The sequence below is a fragment of the Dromaius novaehollandiae genome, chromosome 3 (assembly GCF_036370855.1).
Source record: "Dromaius novaehollandiae isolate bDroNov1 chromosome 3, bDroNov1.hap1, whole genome shotgun sequence".
Lineage (NCBI taxonomy): Eukaryota > Metazoa > Chordata > Aves > Casuariiformes > Dromaiidae > Dromaius > Dromaius novaehollandiae.
In genome coordinates, this window is record NC_088100.1 from 33,102,273 (window position 1) to 33,120,826 (window position 18,554).

General features: G+C 40.8%; 1 protein-coding gene across 1 annotated transcript; it reads left to right on the forward strand.

The window, feature by feature from the left end:
* Positions 1-653: 653 nt before the first annotated feature.
* SDHAF4 (succinate dehydrogenase complex assembly factor 4) lies at positions 654-11,822 on the forward strand. The gene is made up of 3 exons (XM_026095888.2): positions 654-1,056; positions 3,712-3,864; positions 7,673-11,822. Exons 1-3 carry the CDS (start codon positions 669-671, stop codon positions 7,780-7,782), a joined length of 651 nt encoding a protein of 216 aa, XP_025951673.1. The 5' UTR covers positions 654-668; the 3' UTR covers positions 7,783-11,822.
* The last annotated feature ends 6,732 nt before the right edge of the window (positions 11,823-18,554 follow it).

The following is an 18,554-nucleotide window of genomic DNA, read 5'->3' on the forward strand; positions in this document are numbered from 1 at the left end:
CTTAAAATACTGTGTGTACAAGCCATGCTCCAAGCCCATCTCTCCAAGCTGTAGGGAGGTACGGAAGAGAAGGGAGATGGAAAGGCCAGGGAGGGCATGGCTATGCAGTAACAAAAACATGCCTTTCTCCAGGACCTGACAATCAGGATTTTAAGTCTCACCTTTTTCTTTTTTCTTTTTTTTATTTTAATGCTTTGCAGGCACCAGTTGACCTTCAGGCAGAGGTCAAGGTTTGGTCCTTCACCTAGTTGACTTTCAGTTTGTTTTCTAGTTAGTGGGGAAGTATGATTCAGGCTCCCTGTTGCTAGCTGTCACAATTTCTTGAAGTGTGTCCTATTACGCTTAAAGAAAAATGCTCAAAGTACTAAAATCCAGGCCCAAGTGTCTCCAGTATCCACTAGATTGTTGTAATAGGAGCACACAGCTGTTATGCTACTGTTTAGTATACACAGACAAAGACTTTGTCTGTGCATCAATGTTATACTGTCAGCCTGAATTATTTTGTAATTGCTTTTGCGTGTGAGTTTAGCTGTGTATTTTAACTGTTTACCAGAGGAGGGCGTAGTTAATGGGGCTGCCCTACGCACTTAGAAAAAAGTAGGTCATTTCACAGGGCTGAAGCCACCCTTAATGACGTAGGAGGTGTGAGCTGCCTTCGTTACAGCTTCATGAGTTTATCGGTATTTCTCGGACACCTGCAAGAAGCTGGATGCGCTGTGGGTGCCGCGTTCTTCAAAAACCTGCTTCTGGCTGCTGTTCATCGGTCAAAGGGGCAGCGAGGCGGGGGCTGTGTTTACAGGCAGCTGAGCTACGCCAGCCCGAGCCACGCAGAGAGGCTTCTTCCGGCGCTCGGGGGCGGCCGCTGCCCGGCTCGCAACAGCGTTTACCGCCGTCGCCCGAAATCGCCTCAGCAGGAGCTCGCAGGCAGGGCAGGGGCGGTGGGGCGCGCGCAGTGGCCAAGGGCCGTTGCACATGCGCAGTGCGTGCGGCAGGGCGGTGCGGAGATGGGCGCCGCCATGGCACTGCAGCTGCTGCACGGTGCACCAAGGACAGCGAGTAAGAGGCGGGCAGGGGAGGGAGCTGCCTGGCCGCTTCGGGGGTCCCTGCTCTCTGCTGTTCTTCCCCGTGTGGCGCGGGGGAGTTGTGAACGAGGGTGAGGGGCGGTTAGCTGCGGCGGGGACTCGGCCGTGCTCAGCTGCTGCTCGGGGTGGCGGCAGAGGCCGCGGTGTCATGCCCTGCCGTTCATCCTAGGGCTCCGGGAGGGGGTTGGGCTGCCGTAGGTTTTTCTTCTTTTTCTCTGGAGGCATACTGCTTTTTTTGTCCCTGTACATTACTATATTCCCCTGCACTGCAAACCTACAGCATATTGTCATGCCTCAATGTCAAGTTTAAAGGTTTTCTGTTTATCACGGATTTCTGAACAGTAGTGAAATATTAAGCAGTAGTTTAATGTTACTTTGCAGAGTAGCTAGAGGTACTGTGGCTTTGGAAGTTACTGGTCTATGCCCTTCATATGAGGAATTCTAGGTCATTTCCTCGTGGAGGAGCGTAGGTTGGAGAACACATAAGAATTGTAAAATCACAGAATAGTTGGGGCTGGAAAAAAAGTAACCTGCAATCCTAAACCCATCTGTTCAATGCTTATTTAATTTAGTCTGTTCTGTAGGGCTACAGGTCAAACCAGTTCCTTCTCTGTCAAAAGCTGAGATTTCCTATGATCCTAGATATCCTAGATCCATATTCTAGATGTAATATTCCAAAAATAGACCAGTGCAAGGTATGGTAATAACAAGAGCCGGGAAGATGCTAGATATTTGTAGGCCCTTCCAGGCTCTCTTGAGCTGTTGGTTTCAAAGAGAGGATTGGTTGATGCACCAGTCCCCTGAGTGTTCCAGTAAGTGCTTAGCCCCAGCACACACGAGTACTTCTTTTAAGATAAGTCAGACTCTGCAAGCCAATTAAAGACTGTGCTATGCGAACTCCTGGTTGAGATTCGTACACCATACTCATCACTGGACTAACCCCTTCCCTCAGTGTATTAAATGAAATTGATACCTGATGCGTGCTGTTTTTTTCATACATCCCTTTCTTTTCGTTGCTTTTTAGAGAAGGAGGCATCAAAAAAAAAAAAAAAAAATGCCCCTGGCACTTCAGATCTGCAGTAGTCTTTAGTTCCTGAAGAGACATCTTCCACAATCTCAGTCTGTTTCAGAAAAATTGTATATCTGAACAGATGACAGCTTTGAGAGTTTTAGGGAGTTCTTTTGCTTTATGGGCAGTCACAAAGATCAGTTTGTAGAATAGGGTTTGCTAGTAATGTTGACTGTTCATCTCATCTTTCTCAGAGGTACTTAGTGTGGAACTTCTGTCGGCTCTGTGTCAAAAAGAATATCTTGTGGTCAACAGTACCAAATATTGCAGAAAGGAAAAACAGATTTTGTCATTTCCCTGTTGCTTGAGATCATCAGTTTTGTGTCTGTACCCTAATCCGACTCTTACTTTAGTTTATACTAGAATATCAGCTATAATTTAATTTTCTAGCTAGTTTATCATTTAGCTTGCCGAAGAACAGCCAGGTGCTTGACAGGAGTAGTAGGATCCAGTGTATCCCAGACCATTAATTTCTTCACTGATCCACTATGTCATAGTTAGAACAGACAAACAAAAAATCTTCCTGTGAGGCATTGGCAACAGTTGGCAGGCATGATGCAGTTTATATGACTGTAGGGTTTAATCTTTTTAAGGCTGCGGTATTTTAAGATGAATGAATATGCTGATTCTGGGAATGCAGGTGGTTTGGTGTTGGTGTAGGTGAGTCAAGTCCGTGCTGCTTGAGAAGGTTCCCTGAGGTTGTCTCTTTAGCAAGGGAGAATGATAGTTATTTTCAGTGCTTTGCACCCAGTCTACTACTGGAAGGATTTGCATTTTCCTTCTTAAGAAAAGTAAGAGCTACTCTAAGCACATATGCACAGCTGAAATATTTTTAGAAGATAGTTCATGTTGGCTGTGGACATTCGGCTTTATAACCAAATGCAGAAGTATCAGTCTAAGAGGAAAAAAAAAGTTATTTCTTTTAATTAAAGCACTTGCATACAGTTATATAATTGAACTTAAATTTGCTCAAAGTTTGTTTCTGGTTTTGACTGCTAGCTTAATTATTTTACCATCATGAGGGAAGCCCAACTAGTCTCTACCAGTGTTCTGGAAAACCTGTTACTAAGAGAACAGCATTCTCTCTTTATTTTTTAATACTTTCCTTTGGGAAAGCAGAGGCTTTTTCGGACTCAAAAGCTGCTGGAAATGAGCCAAGACTTGGAAATAGCAGGCTTCTTGGGGGAGGTTAGGACTTCTGCAGGAAAACAGAATGTGCTGGTATATTCTGTGCTAGCATAATTACTATTTAGAGTCTAAAATACAAGAAGATGACAGTGAAGATTAGTTCAAGCAGTTTAAAATATACTGATTTTGAGAACTAAGTTATACAACTAACACAGTTGTGTCTGCAAATGTTTCTAGGGCCAAAAATGAGAATCTGTGCTGTTTTCTTAGGTGTCCATGAGATGAATTTTAAACTAGTATTTGGCATTTGTTTTCCTGTCCTTCACTCCCTAGTTTCTACAGTGATTTTTTTCAGAGGTTTTCTAAATAGTGATACAGCTGTTCAGTATTAAACTGTTGCATTTATGTTACAAATGTGCATTTGTTTGATAGGGTCATCACTGCTTTGCAGCTCTCTGCGGAGCACCAGCTCTAATGCAGAAGGAAGATCTGAACCTGTTAAGCAGTCACTTAAGAAACCGAAGTTACCAGTAGGTCGGTTTGATGAACCAGAAGAGTCCAATATAGAGAGTGAACCACTGGAAAGTAAGTCATGTTTTACCAAAATTGAAAGCCATATTTTAAAAGAAAGATCCTGCCATCCTGAGGTAAGTTTAAAAGGGAGGATAGGCATTCAACACCTTTGTCGTGGCCCAAAAGGAGTCGTTCAGGACGACCTCCCTCCCCTTGGGACCTAAGGACCAAGTTCGTGATGCCCTTGGACTGAATTAAGGTGAAACGACACCAGCCAACCAGTTTTAAGATTTATTAACACAAAGATAAGGCATGTGGTCAAATAGGATAACCAACTAGCTAGACAAGTCCCGTGCCACACATTTCCTACTGATTCAACAAAGGAGAGGGGAAAAGAGAGGAGAGAGAGAGAGAAAAAAGATATCACCACCCGTGGATCCAGCGTTGTCCCGTTGGTCCTCTTCCTTTGGGAGTCTCAGCGGTGGAGGGGCGGGGGGGGGGGCTCCCGTCTGGTGGTGGGTGGGTCCTCTTCACATGGCTCAAGTTGGGTACCTCCAAAGAGGGACCCCGAACAAAGACAAAGAAATCCCTGGACAATTATACCTTCCAATCTAAGCTCCCCACCCCTCACATGGTAGTTTGGACCAATAGTAATTTTCTGGGTCTGGGGTCTCCTGCTCCTTATTGGATCTCATCGTTGTTCCTAGGCAGGCTGTTTTCTGCTGCAGTTTCTTCCGCAGATGTGTCCCCATTCCTCGGGTTCTGCTATTGTCTCTCAAGGTCCTGACAAAGAGGTGGTAACTCCAGCAATTAGCACTGTTTCAGATGCAAATTGCTGGTAACTCCCTTATCGTTCCCGCCTGCACCAGCTCTGGGGCCCTTTCTCACCGAACTAGGGAGTGCGGCCTAAGGCTTCAGCAAATTCAGCCACTCATGCCAAGCAAGTTTCACAGAAGTTGTGCTAAAAACGGACAATAATTTGCAGTCCAGATCCCAAAGTCTCTGCCCGATTGTGGTCTCGTTCAGTGCAGGCTCGGTGTGTCCCGGGTGGTCGCAGGGAGACCATCTCGGGGGTTGCAGCAGCCCAGTCCTGTTTCTGCCAGGGACAGATGGCTTGTTCGGGGTTATGGCCTGCCTGCACCCCATGCACCAAGAAATGTTTAAGGCAAAAAATTCATTCATTGGTCCGCCACAACCTTTCAGAATCACTTTCTAAGCTCAGTAGTTCTGAAAAAATAAGAAAGATGAGGCAATGGTCACAAGTTGCGGAAAGGGATGTATAAGGAAAAAATTCTTCAGAACAAGTGTGGTCTAGCATTGTGATAAATTGCGCAGAAAATTTTTGGTATCTCTGCTTGGAGACACTCAAATTTGTCCAGATATCCAGACCTACTACTAGCCTTCCTTTCAGCAGGTATGAGGCCACATGTGCTCCAAAAGCACCTTCCAGCCTAAACCATTCCATGATTCTGAGATACATAGCTGATGTAGCTCATATTGGTGTGTTACAGTATAGTTAGAAACAGTGGTAGTAAACTCACCAGGGCACCAACTACTTTTTTATTATGTAAAAAGCTTGTTCTATTTCTTAGTCCTCAGAAGATTTCACGTCCTTGCTATACTTGCATGGTCTGTCTCTTTCTTAGCCTTGGGGGCAGCATTTTGAAAAGCAACAACAGATACTAAGTTTATTGGGCCACTCAGTGGGACCCAGGGAGACCTAATGAATCCCTGCTGTTTGTGTTGCATTCCATTGACTTCAGTGGGATTCATTTAGTGAACCTGGCAAGATTGATGCACCAGATACATTGCTGCTAAAAGTCATTAGAAACATATGCTTTTTTTATCAGACAGGAGAATGAAAGAATCTGATTTTCCTTCTTTTCGTTTAGCTTCGCTTAGCTGTCTTTCCTTAACTAAAAGTGCTAGTCATGCTTTGTCTTATTCATACATACCTCTGCATCACGCTGCTTTGTTACTGTTCATTTACCAGTATTGATAACCCATGTTTATGTAGTTTGAGTTCCCTAGGACAAGCTTTTTAATACATCAGTAAATCACTATGAATATCCAGATGACAAAATGACTGAAAAATTACAGTATCATCTGCAAAATGGTTGCAGCCCATTTCAGGTTGTGACTCACTTCAGAACTGACTCAGAGTTGGAGTTGCTGTGTAAGCAGAGAGAGCTATTTAACTCTGAATGCCTTCTCTCTTTATTCTCCAGAAAATACATGCCATCACTGCTTCATTTAAAACAAATGAATAATTTTTATTTTTTGCTTTTTGTTTAGGTGTTTTATATTTCTTGCAAGACTCAAGGTTTCTTTTGGCTTAAAATTTAGCTGTACCTGTGTATTTTTTTCTTTTTTTTTACATATGACACTAGCAGTTTATTAGGATGCTAACTGTGCAACGTATCATTGGTAGTTACTAGAAAAAAAAAGTTACAAGTTTAAGCTGGCCATTTTCCATCATGGAGAAATCTTCTGAGCTTCTGCAACAACTGTCAACACATCAGTAGTAGTGAATGTTGGGATGATGACATCTACAAAATAATATTAGATGCATTTGTGCTCCTTATACTGCCAGAGGTGCACAAATACTGACATTTCCTATCCTGGTCCACATGAATTTTTAGACAGACATCCCAATATGTCATTCTGTATAGCCTGTAGCTACATGAGTCTCCCTCCATTACTGTCCTTTCTCTCTGCTCTCCAGGATTTCTGTTGTTGTCTTTTCTCATTTTTAACTCTGCTCCTCATTACTTGTTGTTTCCCACCACTGCTGAGTTAGGGGTGCAACTGAGGAAGCCCTGAGTCACATGTATGTGTGGGAGGCCCCAGAGAATGATCATGGTGAGTGGATGTGTAGGATACAGTGCACTTGAGGGAGCCCTGCAGTCTAGTGCAGGCTGGAAAAATACACTGTGCAAAATACATTGCTGTGCTGAGGCACAGCAGCCAGCCTCAGTAAGTACTGTATGGTTTGGTGATTCGTAGTGGAATGGATGATTATTGCACAGTATGGAGGGCTGAGTCTCTGCTTTAAGCGAGGGCTCTGTGTAAGGGAGCACTTGAGTAAGATGTTGGTAAGGATTGGTATAAAGGTGTTATTGTGAATTATGGAACAAAGCTGTATAGTGTGTGAGCAGGTGGCAGAAGCTAGGTAGGGTGCTAGGAACAGAAGAAGCATCACTAATGTTTAAGCTTAGCATGTAGCTTACCGAAGAGATTTGAAAATCCCTTTGAGATCTTAAGAAGAGTCTCCCTCTCCTTAAAGGGCATCACAAGGTTATATCAGGCTTAGGTTAAGTCCTAAAAGATGAAAGGTAAAATATCTAATTTTGGCTATTTAGGCCTCCTATGACTGTAGCATCTAGCCTGTATAAAACATCAACATGCTGTTTCCTGAAAAAAATACGAACATCCATGAGAACTTATTTTTAATACAAGAATAATTATAGAATCTTGACTAAAATTCTCATACATGAGTGTTCAAAATTAGAGACCTAAAAAATCCTGAAAGTGATCTGATATTTTAGGTGTGGTGAACATATGTACAGCATACCTGAATGACGCAGGTTCTCACTATGAATTCACTGGAAACTGTGGTGCTTTAGTGCCTTTGGACATTGAGTGGCTTTTTCATTTGCATAACTGAGTACAATAATATATTTCTGATTGTAGCTACAAAGCTATCTGAAATTACTGCCGTATTGCTCTGGGAAATGTTTAACTCAAGGTTGCCTTTAAAAACAAAAAATAATTGATTTTGTGTTAAAAAACAAAACTGAGAAGCAAATATCTTAGATGGTGAAATCTTTATATTTGTCAACATTATAGGCATTTTAATAAACTTTCCCTATCATTTTAGAATTTCCTGATGGAATCAATCCTACTACAAAAGAGAGGGGTGGACCTAAAGGCCCTGAACCTACACGTTATGGAGACTGGGAGAGAAAAGGACGTTGTATAGACTTTTAATGTACAAATGTATCTATTGCTATTTAAATATTTTTAGTTGCTGAAAACAATAATATATAGAGAAATTTCACCTAGATTTTCCTCCCTATTGTGAAGCTTCTTGTTTCTGTCATGTTTTTGGTGAATTTTCTGAGAGATATTTTATGTAAATAAACATGCTGTGGTAACTCAAATTTTGAGCTGTTACTTGTATCATATGCATCTGATCTTTAATGGTATTTAGACTCCCTATTACAAGCTTAGTGATGTGAAATTGGTAGTGAGAATTTTACTGAGATATATAAGGGCTTGGATTTTTTTTATGTAATTAAAAATTTATGTCATGTCTTAAATGCTGAAAGAGCTTTGGAGTTCATGAACCTGTGTACTGTTCATCAAAATTACAGCCACCTCTGAGGAGAAGATCAGTATTTAGCTGATATACAGCATAGTGGTAAAAGACCCCCTAATCAAGAACCATCCCCTCTGTCTTTTTTAGAGTGGGAAAGGTTTTCTTTACTGTTTGTGCAGAGTGGGCAGAAACTCAATTTTATCTTATCTTGGGCTGGCAGGCTTTAAATGGCATGATGCTTGCTTATCAGCCAAAGAGAAATGGCGGTTAATTCCAGGAGGGTCAGCTCATGATTTCAGGTAGTAGAGGGATGCTATATATACAGTTTTGGAATACTGTTTTTTATAACTTAGCTAAAATAATTACAGCTATTTGCATTATCTTTCTTTGATCAATACAGATGTCTATTTGAAAATTGGCTAAAAGCTGCCTGAGGAAAAATAACATTTTTTTCTGATACCTGAAGGTCAAAAGGGGACTATTACATTGGATGATCTTTGTATTGCAGGTCTTTAAACTTCACTCAGTCATCTGGCACTGAGCTAAATATCTGTTAGTCAAACTCAACTCAGTTTTTCATTCAAGAATTTACTTAGTGAATACTTCTGGAGAGTGCAAATCCACCGCTTTTGTGGTTACTAATTAACTATGAGAATAAGCTATCATTAAAAATGTGAGCCACTTTCCTAATTTTAATTTGTCTGACTTAAGCTTTCAGCCATTCTCATCATGTCTTCTCACTGAATTAATGAACATATTAATGCCTCGTATTTGCTGTGCAAATTCTTTTTGATAGACTAAATAAATTGGTTTTCTCTAGTCTTTCACTGTACGTAATCTTTTCCTTCCCTTTGTGCTTCTTTCCTGATATTTTGCTGATTTTTCAGCCTCTTCACTCTTACTTACTACTCTCCTGCTTAAATATCCACAGTTCCTATTAGCTGTTTTGCCATAGCATCACAGTGGGCATTAAAACTGAATAAATATTTCTTTGAGAGCAAAGGATAGTCTCACATTCTATGGCCTACTAATTTTTTTCCTACGTGGATAATTCTGCCTTTTGCTGTGCCAAAGCAAATTTTACCTGATGAAAGTCAGCTTTACACCATGATTTATATGGTTCAGGATTACTCTAGCTCTGTGTAAGAACGTACCACTTTACTCAGCTTTGCTTTTTGCATGGTTTTATTAAAGCATCAAAGCATGTCAGTCTTATTACAGATCTCTGTAAAACCTCGCTAAAACCCACCCAACTTGTAGTCAGGAGGAAATCTCATTGAGGTCTGTCAGTTTGTATACTGAATGTGTATTTTATTGATGTGGTATCATGCTAGTTGTGAATTAAGATGACTCACTGCCATGATACCATGATAAAGAAATACTTGATCTGTTCAGTCAAGTTTATCAACCGAATATCTTATTAAAGAGTAAAATGAGGTTTGTTAAAACCTATTTTTTGTAAAAGACATACTGACTAGTGGTATTTACATTTCAAGCCTTTAATTCTCTGTAAATTTAAATTCTGCAGTATCGTTTGAATGTTGGAAAATTAATGTCTATTTACGTGACTCATCCTATTTGCCCTTCTGTAGTACAACAGTAACAATTTTTCAAAATCTATTTAAATGGTCAGCTACCTAAAATATACTGGGTATATTAGGTATATGGGTCAGCTATCTATAAACTTTAATGTACATTGTTTATTAAAATGTTTGTTTCTAATATTGCTTTGGCTCCTCCTTAGTTGCCAGTGTACTAGAAAATGCATCATACAATACACCACCTACTTTTCAAATACAAAGCAGAAATTTTAAGTGGAAACTTGCCATTTCTGCATCATTATTAATAGGCTTAATGTCTTAATTAGTGATTAATTAAGATGAGACAATAACAATACTGTAGTTATTTTATTTCTGAAATCTAAATCTCATTCTCCTTATCCATGGATTGTTGCATGATGTTACCATTATCTTGTTACCAGGTTTTGTACTTCCCAGTATAAGCTCCATTAATGGTTATCTAGTTCCACTTTTGACATTCTTCATGTTCAGTTCTAATTGTCACCTTCACCACAGATGAATTTTTAGCTGCAGTCCTCCCTGGTTGCAGAACTGGGTCTTCTTGGCTGTCCTATAAAGAGCTATTCTCATTTATCTGTGGTTATTCTTCTTTCGAATTAACTTCAGTCTCCCTCTGCTTTATGAATAAGGGCTAGATCTACTTACGTTTTTGGCAAAATGGAGGTTCCTGTATCTGAGCCTGCAATCCTTCCCTGCCTTGCTGCTATCCTCAAAGTTAATAAATAGCTGGTTGTTTTCCTGTCTGACCAGAATGCTCTTTAGGCACCTGAGGGTCTGCTCTGAGGCAGACAGTGGCTGCCACTGCGTGAGCCACAAGCAGTTGTTTCCACCGCAGCTCAAGCAGGAGCTGGACACTCCCTGCCTGCAGCCGCTGCCCTTGAGAGTGCTGTCCAGACCAAGACCAAATGCCTCACAAAGGCAGGGGCATTGCTTTCCTTCAGCAAATACAAAGGCTTTTGATAACCCATGTTGTAAATACTTGTCAAGAGGTAGGCACTCAGGAAGCGGAGGACTCAGTTTCAGCTTCAGACCCTCTTTACCACCGCAGGCCAGTATCTGTAACCACCACACTTTTGCTTAGTTGGTTAGAGAATGTGTCAATACGAGATGAAAGCTGAACATTTGGATGAGCAAAGAACGTAACATCTGAACAGAGAGCATCAAGGAACCTTATTCTGTGGTCTAGCAATCTGGCACTTAGCAGAAAGAGAAGGCCTGGGTTCCACGCAAAGAAGGCCAAAATAATTGCTTTGTGGTGCGCAAGATCACTTGTGGTATCTGTCAAAACCAGTCATGGCTGGAATGTAACAACTGATAAATGATACTGCAGGGAATAAATGAATGTCTGCAGTTATGAGAAAAGTACATCAGTAATTTTTCAGTGCTATCTTCCTGCCCTTTCTAGATGATTAATATTAGCAATTCACTGTAATACAGCATTGGGGTAAACGCAATGTGGCATTAGCCATTAGATTAGCCACAGAGGCATGCTTGTATCAGAAACACTGAGCCTATTTCTGTAGCCCTTTTTGTTATATAGCAGATCATAAAGCAGCAGAGGTTATATTCTTCTGTTCTCTTAAATTTTTGTGAGACAAAAAAAATTGTTCTGCCTGTGTAAGCAAGATCTTGTAGTCTTGGAGGATGCATGTTGCTGCGTTTTGTCATCTTTATTAAAAAGCTACATGTGTTTTTGCAGTAGGCTTTCTTTTTTAAAGTTAAGCTTGTTTCTACTCATTTGCATAGATACCTTTGTATATCTATTAAAATTATGAAGTCTTTATTGTTTGAAAGAATTGCTGTATAATTACCTTATTACAAAATACATAAAATTGCACTCTACAATTAAAGAAAATGTTTACTGTATATTGCCTTGTTTGGGAAGTATATATTTCAGTGCTAATTTTACCAAGACAGTTAAAATGGAAGATTTTATTGTATAGCTGAATCAGAGTAAAATTACCCTGTATCACAGCAGATGTTTGTTAAAAAGTATAGAATGTAAAAAAGTTTAGAATGCTGTTACAAATTTCTGTGGGATTTGCAAGCCACTGGAAAACCTATGGTGTTTTTATGAGAAAACTTTACTACTTTTTCAGTTGATTGCAATAAATGATCACAGATTCCAATGGTCTGTAGTAAAAAATCTTTTTATATGCTAGTTATTTGGTTTTGTCTTTTTAAAGGGACCAAAATACCTCATTTTGAAGCAAGTATTAAGAAGATAGCAAGACAGTGTATTAATTTGTGAGAGAAGAGGATTTAGAAATTGTGGGTTTTTGCAATTTGTTATCAGTCACAAGTTCTTTCAAGTATATCATCAAAGCATCAGTAAATGGTTTGAGAATGTACTTCTGTGTGCTGATGGTGATCTGAAAACTTTAAAATTTGTGTCAGATCTCATGCTTTTATAATATGCAATATGGAAACACCTTTGCTTAGTTGAAGGTTGGTACTTGGTATCACACCAGCTGAGACATGCAGTCTACATTCTAATATTAGTATGCCAGTGCTCCCTGTTACTTCTTGGTAATTGGTGGTAGGGAGTGGTGATGTGTAATCATCTTAGGGTTTTTTTTGTGGAAAGGGTGGAACACTACGAATAGAAGCATAATTATGAAATTATGGTTTGGCAAATCCTGAGAAGAGAGACAGCTCTATTTAAAACAAGTGCTGTGAACACTACGCACTATGCACTGTGGAACTAATGAATTCTTGTTCCTTATGAATGTCTTATGTCTGCTATAGATCCAGTTTCTTTCTCCGTATTCCCTTGTTGATTGAAGTTATCTCCATCAGGCAAGAGACAGGAAATGCTATGGCTAATCTGAAGCACTGAGTGGGCAGCACATATAATGATAATGCTGCCTGCCTTTCCCTCTCTGGGAGCTTTATTTGGACCTCTCTCTTTTACCCAGCAACTGCTTTTCACAGAACTTGCAAGAACTTAATTAATGGAAACTTTTCTCCCCTCCCCACCTTTCCAGAATAGTTAAAGTTATTCATTGGCATTTTAAAGTCATGGCGGAGCACAAACGTTAGCCTCCTATCCTTTGGAAGCCAAGCTGATGCCATATGTATTTTCTTTGGAAATACTCGGTATCTCTCTGCCTTTTTCTTTTGTGTGAGAAAGAATGGTTTCTTTTTTCCTTCAAAGAACATCAGAAGTACCGAATAAAGCTTACAGCAGTAAGACTTTGACATGCATTTTCCAGGGATTAAAAGTCTCCCAGGCATCTATAGTCTTGGGCCTATAAAAATTTACATATTTTAATGTTGCATTTATTAGGATGAGGAGAGTGTTTACAGAAGCTCTTTAAGGTCCTTATTTAACAAATTCATTTGTAATAAAGCTGACAGACCTGGACACCAAAACACATAGTTATCATTTTAAAAGATTAGTCTTTGTCAAAATTAGGTGAGCTATGAAATTAATTGGTGGTCAGGTTAGTTCTAGGAGCCAGATTTTGAAGTATTATTTACACCAGGACTCTCTCCTAATCATCTGCTTAAGAATTAAGTGACTTTTCTAGTCATCTGTGCATGCCTTATAATCAGCAGCAATGGAGGGAAGTGCCTCCAAAAAGTGGTCCATCTTAGGATGGGGAGATGAATTCTTCATTACAGATGGTGAATGGGAGGAAGTCTGAAGCATCTCCTCCTCTCCATTAATTTTAAAGGCAGCCTAAATAGCTATCTTAGGCTAGATGCCATTAGATAAATAAAGTTACATGTGTCAGCTTTGTGGTGGTAACAACAGGGAAGCCAGTGTGTCGGTGAATATGAAGTGTGAACTATTCGCTTTCTTCTCAAGTGAACTTTGCAATGAGGCAATAGGCATCCGCAGTGCTCTTACTGCCCATGCCCTGCCCACATGCTTGTGCTGGGGACGAGCAGGCTCAGGGCCAACTCTGGCACCTTGTAACAGGAGTTTGCTTCCCTTAAAATCAGAGGAAGACGTCTGAAACTAAGTTTTCTTTTAATTCCTTCTGCCTATTTACCTCCCGACCAAATACCTAAGGCGTCACACAGCTGAGAAGGTAACACTGGGTATATTTATACTTGGATGATATCAAGTATTTCAATCCTAGGAATTGGGATTGTTGCCTAATAAGGAAAGGGTAAAGCATGTAAAGTAACAACAGAGCTGTTTTCATTTGATGTGCTGTCAAAAGAGGCAACCAGTATCAAGATAAAACTGGTAGACTAGAAAAAATGAATATATATGCTCAGCAAACACTTAGTCTATGTGACTTCCTCATGAGAGGTTAAAGAACAAAGGATTGTGTGTTTACTGTTTCCATTTGAAAGCTGGGGAAAATTTCACTGTCTGCTACAACATAGATGAGGAAATGTTACTTGGTTCAGGGAACATCATGCTCTTAACCTATTTTTCCCCCCAGGGCTTTCACTTGCAAGTTTTACAGTATATATGTGTGAGCTGAGACAGTTTTTTTTTCAGACATTTTCTTATGATAGAAAGACAGTGTAATGACAGGAAAGTGTGTGGTCTGGCAGGTGTATTGCTTCATCCTACCTGTATATGTTGATATCATCTTTCTTCTTGGTAATGGCCGCTACAGCTCTTTTATTGTTAATTATATATTATTTAATCTTGCCTTTAATTTTTGCCATCCTTGAATTCATTGTTTGATGAATACCCTTAGTTCGTTTTAGAGCAGTAACAGGGTATCTCACAAAAATTAATCACAAATTGTGGCTATTTCTCGTTCGCCTTCCTTGCTCTGTAGGAAGTCTTGATTTTTTTGTATTTTGTATGTGAGGATGTTGTTGACAGTCAAGTCAAAAAGATAAGCCCTGTAGTTGTTGGTTTACCAGAACGCCTCCGTTCCGGAGTTCTGTCTGACTGACACTCAGGTTCATCATTCTGGTAAAATGTAGCTCTTGTGGGAAGTCAGGGATGCAAAGGGAGAAAAAGACATGCTGAAACAAGTAGGACCAATCTCACTGAAAGCCTTAAACGCAAAACCAAATCCATTTTAATGTCCCCTTCTGCAAGTGGGCATCTGTGAAGACAGCTGAGCTGTTATGGTTGTGTTACTGAACTTTCTTCAAAGCAAGTGACTGTGGCGCAGTCTACCCAGTACTGAAATTCAGATATGGCAGTTGCAGTCCAAACCAAGTCACTTAGATTATCATTATTAGATTATTATTACAGGTTGGTGGCTTCTTAGCTTGCATGAAGAAATCCAGTGCTAAGGTAATACTGATTCAACCGGCAGTTACAGTGCTGCTTCACCTGTGAATTGCTAAGAGTAGCTACATCTCTTAAATGGCGCAGGGCCTTGAGTAAAGGGGCTTCCCAAACATGAACAAGAGACATCATCGGTGACACACGCCTGCTGTGTGTGTTGTCAGCTCAGACGCTGAGCCTGACCTCTTCATTTTGAGCACAGATGCAGTTGTTTGGAGTAGGAGGAGGTTGGCCTCTGAGCCGGGTAGTGACTTCCAGTCCTACCCGTAGTTTCTATTTTGAAGATAAACTGTGATTTATTCCCACATAAGAATATAGATATTAGAGGTGTCTTTATCTACTGGTGTTTTGGGAGACCTCCTCTGTCCTCTCCTCCCTCGCTCACGAAGATCTCTGATGCGGGACTGCCTGGCAGGGGGGCGCTGAATTGCACAGGAGCAGGTGCAGGAGGGCAGGCAAGTGCGCATTTGGGCAGCTGAAGACCAGATGGTCCTTCCTACAAAACCACGTGTAATAAGATGCGGATAATACCAGCCGTATCTCAGAGGCCTGCTGTGCTCTGCAAACTGTATGTGAGGATAAAAGGTGGAGTGCTCTAAGCAGGATTCATGCAGTGACTGTGGTGCTTTATAGCAAGCCAGAAAGCATGAAAGTACAAGGATGCAACACAAGAAAAAGTATGTAGTTTCCTCATATTCTTGAAAATAAGGGGGGAGAATGAGATGGTTGGAGCATGACAGTGACATGCTGTGTCAGTATACCTGTCTGAAATAACTGTGTGTGTATATTACTAGGCAGTGGTAATATTAAAACAATTGTGTCTTTAAATGCCTCATCTTGACCATTTTCTGGCCCACTTCCTCACATATTTGGGGCTGAAGAGAAGAAGGGGGGTTGATTATTACCACTGATGGCAGCTAAATTGTCAGTGGGCAGACAGGTACCTGAGCAGGTAGGAGTGAGCTGTGTGAGGCAGATACCAGTAAAGGTTCAGAAGCCGTTACTGAAGTCAAGTCATCAGCACAGCTCTACTGCCTGCCCTGAGCACACGGTAGAAGGGACCATCTGCACTTTCAGCAGAATTGGCCAGCCTCTACCAGTGGACTCTGGCTGAAGGCATGGAGGCAGGCAAGAGTTGACTTCCACATCTCAACTGGCACCAGGCCAGGGTTAAACTGCTGTAGGAGCTGGACCCCAAATGCCAGTAAATTGTTTTCTGTTTCTGGAGTTCTTCCTTCTGTTGCTGAAAGGCAAAGTCACTGTGACATGTACCCATCCTTCCCTTGCTGCAGCCAGTCTTGCGGTCCTGCCCTGGCAGGTTCCCAGGCAGTTCAGAAAAACTGTCATCTAAGGAAGTCCCTCAGCATGTCCATCAGCAGGTCCTTCCTCACCCACCTCCTTCCCTTGGGGTCTTCAGAGCCTGTGAACCAGCAGTGTTTGGAAATGAGCGCTTGCCCCCCCCTAAGGTTAACGGTCCTGAACTATAGTGCTGCGTATCCTTCAAGTCTGCTCATCAGAAAAAAAAATGAAAGCTTCTTCATTTCTTTGATGTCATAATATGAAAAAGGTTGCAATTCTTATCTCCATTTTGTGTCCTTTGACATGCTTTTACGTGACCCCAGGATTTTCCTCATCACAGCTGTGTGAGCACTTTTTCTTTCAGTTAGTGGGGAGAAAGAGGTTATCTCACTTCAGAGTTTATTGAAACAAGCCACTGACAGCTGAACAGCATTAATGAATTTGTTTGCATTATTTTAGGGCACCGTGACACTGGAAAACATGAGGTTGGCTTGTTATCCCTGAGCAGAGAAGATTCCTGGCCTTTGGAAGAAAGTTAATGGTTATGCATGGAGCTGTTTCATCATCCACTGTCTCAGTGGAAGAGAAATGGTAAGGTATGGAATGAGATGATGAGATGGGAAAATTTGGTCCTCAAATATTTTGGAATACCTGCCATATGGGAAATTCTCATACAACGTAATTCAGGAATAGCAGCCCAAATTTGATTTAGTAGTCCACAGAACCCTTTCTGACAGCTCTTCTTCTGTACTTCAACAGCCAGACACATACTGATAAAAATTCAGAAGTGGACTGGATTTCATGCTGTCCCTGGACACACAACAAACTTCTCTTAAGCCAGTATTGCTAGCTTTTTTTTTTGCTTTTTTTTTTTTTTTTTTAATTTAGACTGTCTCCAAGAAGGTTCCTTACCAAAGCCAGTTTCAGAATGAACACACTGCTCTGCTAGACTCTAGCACAAGAGGCCTGGATTTTACCTTGAATTCTGAGAAGGACTTACTGTTCTGGACTTCAGCCACTAGAGGACTCTACCCTCACTAATGTCCCAGTCTCTCTAAGTTTGCTGACACTGACTGGCATGTGGTGGTTATTTTTTTCTTAGTGCATGAGCAGTACAGTGCACTACAGTGAATCAGTGATTGCACACATAAAGAACAAGTTTTGTGCGGAGCCAGCCTTAATACAGCTTAGTTTCCAATGACCCAGTATCCTGTATCACCAAATGCCACAACCCCCTCTCTCAGACCTGCTATGCTGCATTCGGTCCCAAATTCACCTCCCTGTCCTGTCACCTCTCTCCCGTACTCCTAGCTCTCTCCTCCCATTCCCTGGCTATGGGCTGGGTAAACCCAAGCGTATCATCTGCAGAAGGGATGAGTCAGTGTGATTCCCTGCTATCCCATGTATATGCAAGATAACCTACAGTCTTAGCAGCATCCCAACATTGTCTTCTACAGGGACAGATGGAGGCTGTAGGCTGCTAAGCTCAGGTCATCCTTTAGACTGCTTGAGTGCTCTCAGCTAAGGTACAGGTAGCAATTTGGACTCCTAGCATTTGCTACCAGACATGCACTTCCCATCTGATCTTCTTCGGTAAGACAAAAGGTGCATGTTGTTCCTCTCCATGGAAAGCAATTATTTCAATGACAGCTTCCCACACAGAGATGAAATTGAAAATTGTAATCATTTCTAGAATATGAATATCTGCATATATTTGCATATCCTTATTCACATGTATATGCATGTTACAGAAATGTTTGCAGATTTCATCACTGTGTGGGAGGCTGGCATTTCATGAAACTATTTCACAATGTATCAAAACTTGATAGATATAAATTATAAGAAAATATTTTACATTAGTCAAATACAGCTAATAGTTTTTCTTCTAGAGTTTGATTAGTTTATACATATTTTATATCATTTATAAAAATGAAAATGAAAAATGAAAAGCATATCAAGACTAGAGTAAAAAGGAAATACTAGTATCTCATCAAAATTGCTGAAAAGTTGTTTACCAAATGCACATTTTTTGCAGTCATGGAAGAGGAATCCTGATGGAATACATCAAATTGTAAAAAACTGGTATCTGTTTGGAGTATACCCAAATCCATCTAGTCCACTATCCTTCATCCAACAGAAATATCACCAAGTGCTTTGGCAGACATCCCCTCATAATAGGCATATGTGGGATAGTTTTCTCTTTCACTCTTCCATTAGATCTTACCCTGATCTTAACGTGTGAATCATACATAGTTTTTCAGTACAGTTCTCTTTCAGGATCCCATGATCCTTGAACAGGCCTATATCTCATACACAAAATAACTCAGCAAGGGACAGAACTAATAGA

Coding starts and splice junctions, on each gene's coding strand:
- SDHAF4 (XM_026095888.2), top strand. CDS start 669: ATGAGTTTATCGGTATTTCTCGGACACCTGCAAGAAGCTGGATGCGCT. Junction 1,057..3,711: donor CGGTGCACCAAGGACAGCGA/GTAAGAGGCGGG, acceptor TTTGTTTGATAG/GGTCATCACTGCTTTGCAGC. Junction 3,865..7,672: donor AGAGAGTGAACCACTGGAAA/GTAAGTCATGTT, acceptor CTATCATTTTAG/AATTTCCTGATGGAATCAAT.